The sequence below is a fragment of the Phaethon lepturus genome, unplaced genomic scaffold, assembly GCF_000687285.1.
Source record: "Phaethon lepturus isolate BGI_N335 unplaced genomic scaffold, ASM68728v1 scaffold8604, whole genome shotgun sequence".
Lineage (NCBI taxonomy): Eukaryota > Metazoa > Chordata > Aves > Phaethontiformes > Phaethontidae > Phaethon > Phaethon lepturus.
The window spans coordinates 33,109-39,240 of record NW_010532631.1 but is presented as its reverse complement, the minus strand read 5'-3'; the positions used below and the strand labels follow the sequence as shown (position 1 = coordinate 39,240).

Genomic DNA, 6,132 nt, shown 5'->3' with positions numbered 1-6,132 from the left:
ATTGCTTCTTCATGAGTGACAAACTCAGTTTGAAATGTGTTATGCTAGAAATGTGTTATGCTAACAAGGCAACAGTAGCCAGATGATACACAGTTTTCCATTTCTGGGCATAACAGAACTGTAATTATTTAATCACAGATAGGCATAATTCTTAGAGAAAAATAACTGTTACCTTAAAGTTACATGCTTTCGCTCTGATCTTGATGTCTTATACATGTTCAGAGAGAATTAAAAACTAGCTTATGTTTAACTGCTTGCTGCAAATGGGTGATGCTAACACCTCTGTGCTTCAGAATTATCTACAGTGCCACTGTTATGTCGCATGACCCAAAAGGCCTGTGACCATGTGTCTTTCAAATGTGTGCTGTATTGTGGTGCTTAAAACAGTTAAATGTACACATTCTCCCTCAGCAGGAGGAGTGTGTGGCAGCAGGTAATAGAATAAATGTGGTTGGAGGAAGTTCCTTGTTCTTAGCAGTTGTCACTGCAAGACAATATTAACAAGTCTGACTGATCTATATGGTATACAGGACAAGAGTTTAGCTAAACTTACTTATTGATGTGAACCAGGGGAGATGCAAGCTTAAGGCCCAGCTATGGTGTCAGTTCACTCTGCCTCCGCTGTAGCGTGACAGGCAGCAGAAACTTCCTGTCTACAACTGCTATATACCACCTCTTTGCTGGGACGGAGGTGAAGATGGTCGCACTGGTCATTGCAGCAGGTGTTCTCCTTTCTTCCTTGCCTGGTCAATGTGGCTTTTAAGGACTTAGGAGTTAAAAAGAGAAGGAAGCATATGCAAAGCTTGGGAACTAAAAGAGCAGTAGCACACCTCCTGCAAAATACAACCCACACAAGCAACACTTGACTCAGAGTCCTTTGTTACTTTGCAGATCTTTTATTTAGATATTAGCTGCTGCAAATAACAAAACGACGCAAGATTCAACTCGAGTATAAAGCAGCATAGATGTTGTAAATGGAAGAGAAGAGCTGACAACATACTGTATCTCACTTTCTAACAGATTTTCAAGGAAAGGGGGAGGTTAGTGGGGAAAGAATGGTCACAGAAATGCTCTCTACTAGAGAGAATACAACTGTGATATAAACAAGCAGTCCCTTCATTTTTGGAGTCTGAAACCTTAAATCAAACATTTAAAAAAATTAGAAAATTTGTTAGAAAAATAGGTGCAGTAAAATTGTATATATTGGATCATGTGCATGTATAACAATTTTCATTAAGTAAAAAAGTGATCTTTACAAATAATGCTTTATAGCAAATCAGCTACACTGTATCAGACTACAGTGGTGTTTAGGCATTTTTACAGATGCAAGTCTTATTAAATCTGAAAAGTAACAAAATATACAGAGCAAAACTATTTCCCTTTAAACTAGTATTGCAATCCACATATTGCATATTTTTAATATATATATAAATACTACACTATAACTGATCATTAATGAAGCTGGAATGCAAACGCAGTAGTGCATTAGATTCCAACAGAGTGTTTGCCTAGGTGTTACGTGAGGAGGGTATCAGCGTCCCTATGCCACGCTTCTGAGCCAGTGCTGCAGAATCTCTCCAGTTGAGAACAGCAACCAGAAAAAGCCAAATTTAAAGCCAAATTTTTACACAAAGTGGTTCTGAGGTGTTGTCAGTTCTTTTGTGTGGGGGGCAGGAACAGGACGTGGGCATCAAGACCAAGATAAAAATCCAGGTGCACAAATACATGTGCACATGTGTACCCACATACATACAGGTGCTTGCAGATCCAGAGTTCTGCAATCTGTCTTCTCACCTGTTGGACTTTACACTGTAACTAATAATACAAAGACATATGGCACAAAATTCACCCACAGTTGCTTATTTTTAGACCAATGCTGAATCCAGCACCTGCACAGGACACGTATCTTCAACTGGAAGCACGGCCTATTAAAATATGTCTTGCTTAAAGACAGATGTGACATAAGGCCTTTTGGCACGAAGCAAAGGCATGAGCAACTTACCAGGATCAGTGGTACAATGAGTTTTTAACTATACCAAATTTTATAGAAGGTATGGAATAAAAGGGAGATTCAAACACCTCTGGGTCTAGAGAACATTTGTTAAATGTCGTACAGTGACCCCTCCTCAGGGAAGAACCCTCCTCAGGGGAAAAAACACAAAACAAAACAACCCACAATAAAAAAAAAACCAAAACAAGGACACAGCACTAAGATCTGCCTCTCCCACAGTCCTGCCTTCTTGTTACAAGCATCATTACATCGCCTCAAACTCATCAATTCTCTGCTTGGTGTTGCCTTGCCGGATCTGCCGCAGCGTCTTGTACTTGTCCCGTCCCTGTCGCATGTTCTCCGAGTGGATAATATCATTGTGGGTCCTCTTATTTTCATCTCTAGCCTGGGCCAGCTCATCTGTCAGCGCCTGCAAAGCAAGGAACATTAAATACAGATTATACACGAGAAGCTTTCGGTTCATGACAGTGGCGTTCTTTGGTGGGAGTTGACAGTTGTTAGATGACTGGCCAGCTCAGTGATATGGATACAACATATTCTTTCCATAAACACTATGGATGATGTAGGTAATCTCAAAGCCTGAGCAATCAGAGTAATCTTTATATACCTTGTCTTTAATTCAAACTGCCTACAGGAACTGTAAACGAAGAGAAACTATCAGCTTTGTCTGCTTGACCAAGTGGTTAAATGATCTACTTTCCAGGAATAATTGTTTCAATTACTCTGCCTCCTCCAAACATTGTCTTACCCTCAGTTGCCTCTGTACACGTTCATTCTTCTCTGCTTCAGTAATGCGTTTCTCCTCATTGCGGTCATTCCTGATCCCCTCGCTGGAGAACTCTGCGCTGTAGGCAGAGTACTCAGATCCTTCATCTTGCAAGTTATCATGGACATGGTAATTGACTGGCTCATAGACAGGCGGTGGGGGTGGAGGTGGAGCAGTCATTACCAGCTGTAGCTCCTCCTTTGTCTTTACCAGATCCTCCTGGGCTTCCTTGGCCTTTGGGAAAAGAGTGGAAAATATTTTCATGCATTTCTTGTTCTAAACCAGCTTAATGAACACCTTAATGCTTATCTTCCCAGTTTTATCATGAAAAGCAAGAAAGAAGGAATTAAATCTCTTGCAGCTGACAGTACTCTGTTAGTCTCTTATGTAGAACACCCTTTTTTTTTTGCTAGTGATGCTACCATCATCCACTGTGCAGTCTGCAGGTGATCTGAACAAAGAATGTTCTTCCAATAAAACACAGTCTAGGAAAAATAGTTCTGTGGGAAGCTACAGTTATCTTCATCCTGTTCTCCATGTGAAGAGCTGTAGGCTGTAAATATGGGTTCCACAGAGCAAGAACTTAAATTCCCAAGTCTGTGTTCTTAACACAATTACGCTCTGGGCAGTCAGCTTGCTTGCTGCCTCAGTGGTTCTGCCCTCCCCTGCGGTCTGCAGTGTTAGTTACACTCTAGCCGCTCCGAGCCTTGCATGGTTTAGTTTTGGTTTTAGTGCATCAAATTATTCAGTTCTCCCACCCCCGGGTACCAAGAAGCCACTAATGACAGAACACACTCCTCAAGACTGGTACCTGCAGTGTGGCTGCATTTGCAGCGTCTTCTCTTGGGTGATGTAATGTTTTCATACATTACATCATGAATTAAATGCACCATTTATACATGTGCCCCTCCCCCTCCATGGCTCCAAGAAGTTGAGCACATTTTTAGGTTTTATACTGGCTTCCATTTTGAACTTTGACTGAAGGCTTGTTGTAAGAAAGGAGTTTGGCAGGTATATTGCACATTCATCACAAGTCTGCCCTTCTCTGCTGGTGTACAGATGTTTGTCTCCACATTTTTAGAGAAGTCATACCAGGCTAAGCACCGCCTGGTAAAATTGTAGGCTCTGCTCAGGCGTAGAACTTCAGAGCAACTTTGTAGAACAGAGATACTCACTCTGATCTGCCACTCTTCAACCTCACTCTCTTTACGCCTCCTTGCCTCTTCAAGAAGTGCAATCTTGGCTGTATACTCTGCAAGCTCCGTAGCCTGTTGAATAATAAAACTGTAATTATAAGGACTCTTAAAAAAACAAAACAAACACAACAATGAAACCCTGTTGACTGAGAAAAGACCCAAGTGTTACACTCCACTGTAATAAAGACTGAATAGGAAGTTAAGAACAAAAAAGTAGATTGCTCATGACAGAAACCATTTTACTTCACTATGTTTTTCCCCAGAAAACAAGGCCTTGCCTTACTTAAAGGGCACAGTAACATGCCTGCATCTTGTCCTTAAAAAGACTGGGTCTTACCAGCTGTTCCTGGCTCTTTATCTGGTCCATCGTTTGTCTCTCCAGCTCTTCCTTGGCCTGCAGAGCAGCCAAACGATCAGCTTCCAAGCGCTCTGCTTCCTCCTGGGCTCGTCTCCTTTCTTCCTCCAGCTGAATGGCTCTTTGGATCTGATCTGAGAGCTCTGGAAAAAGATGGATAAATGCAGTTAGTCCACAAGCCTGGTCAAAGTGAAGGGACTGCAGTCTCTTAGGTAACCACAGAAGTCATGACAAGTGCTTGACTCCAGCTTGCAATATCCCTTCACTGTGCACCTCAAAGTAATTATTTGCATAATACATCAAGTAACTGAATTAAGGAGTAGTCAGCTGCAGAAGATTTAATTATAATGTGCAAGATATTTGCACTGAAGTCTGTAACACTGACACGATTCTGCTGCCCTTAATTTGACAGCTTACTGTAAGGACCAGATGTTGCTGTCTCCAGTCTGCTCATCTGTGCATCGAAACAGAAGCTTCTGTTTCATTGGAAAGACTTGTTCCCAAAGTACTACTTCTGTTAGGAGTTAAGTAAAAAGGACTTGAGAGCTAGGTCTTGCTCACTGCTGGAAGAGGCTATACTGCTAAAACCCTCCTGGCAACAGGAGGTTCGCAAAAACAATCAGCAGATTTTATGCTACTTTCTTGCTTTGGATGATGTCAGCAGTGCACACAGATATGTGTATTTATCCATATAGGTAGATATTAGGAAGCCTTGCCAAGAGATCCCAGTGTCCTCAGATTTAGGCTAGGTGTAGGCAGCGATGCATATAACCCACCTAGGGAGCAGAATACACACAGTCTCATCAGCCAGTAGAAGTACTTTACCTTTCTCTGCTTTTTGAGTCTTCACCTCATACTCTTGTAGCCTCACCAGCAGCTCCTCCTTCTCCCTCAACATTTGTTCTTTCTCCCTCTCTATTGTCTCCCTCTTCTTCTTTTCATTTTCTAGTTGTTGCCTGTGAGAAACAGATTTCATGCTTGAAGCTCGCTTTCAGACCTAAGCTACAGCCAGGCAAGAAAGGTGGCTGGGCCTCTCTCCAGGCAGTTCAATGGAAAGTGACCACGACAAAACAAGAGCCAGAAGAGAGAAATACATATAGCCTGTTCCTTTATTGCTTCAGAATTTTTGCTCAGTTTTGGATACCCCATTTCATAAAAACATTTGTATTTTTGTTGCCCACCACAGAATTTTAGAACAGCAAATAGCTACCAGGTGCAGAGAAAACCAGGACTCTGTACTGCACAGTAGAGAAGATTTAGCTTTGTTACTTCTGTCATAAGGAAAGTCAAGGAGATGTAAAAACAAGAGAGCTGAGGGAGTGAAGACAAACAAACCAAATACCAGGGAGAAGCAACATGATTTCTTGAGCAATCTGCAGCCAGTAGTAGAAGTCCAAGGGAATGTCTAATCCTTTTTCTTTGCCTGTAAGAGGTCTCCCAGTCCCCTCTTCTTTCTCCACAGTGCACACACATGCTCCCTGTGAAGGTTTCTCCCTTACTTCCAACCATCCCATGGCCCAACACATAAATCAGGTCCTAACACTCAAGAGCCAGGAGAAGCCCTCTCTAGGCGTGCGCCACCACAGAAGAGCCCACAGGACCTTTACTTGCACACTTCCTCACAACTGTCAAGGCTGCAAACAGGACAGCAGACTACACGGCCACAGGTCCGAGCCAGAAGACTAATGCTTACAGTCCCGCTGCAGGTTATCCTGAGTCCATCCCATATGCCAGAGCTCTAGAGCCACACATACACCTTATGAACAGGGGATGGCTCAACCTTGCCTAAGCAAAACCCATGTTA

The 6,132-nt window shown here is 42.4% G+C and overlaps 1 protein-coding gene across 2 annotated transcripts in view; it reads right to left on the bottom strand.

Annotated features, from left to right (window-relative positions):
• Positions 1-2,206: 2,206 nt before the first annotated feature.
• Positions 2,207-6,132, bottom strand: part of EZR (ezrin) — a 19,747-nt gene continuing 15,821 nt past the window's right edge. For both annotated transcript variants that reach the window (XM_010284897.1, XM_010284898.1), the window contains exons 8-12: positions 5,154-5,284; positions 4,311-4,471; positions 3,953-4,045; positions 2,760-3,011; positions 2,207-2,420 (exon numbers count right to left, since the gene is read on the bottom strand). In XM_010284897.1, the coding sequence (XP_010283199.1) occupies positions 2,256-2,420; positions 2,760-3,011; positions 3,953-4,045; positions 4,311-4,471; positions 5,154-5,284 (802 nt within the window). In that variant the 3' untranslated portion in view covers positions 2,207-2,255. The remainder of the gene's footprint in view (positions 2,421-2,759; positions 3,012-3,952; positions 4,046-4,310; positions 4,472-5,153; positions 5,285-6,132) is intronic.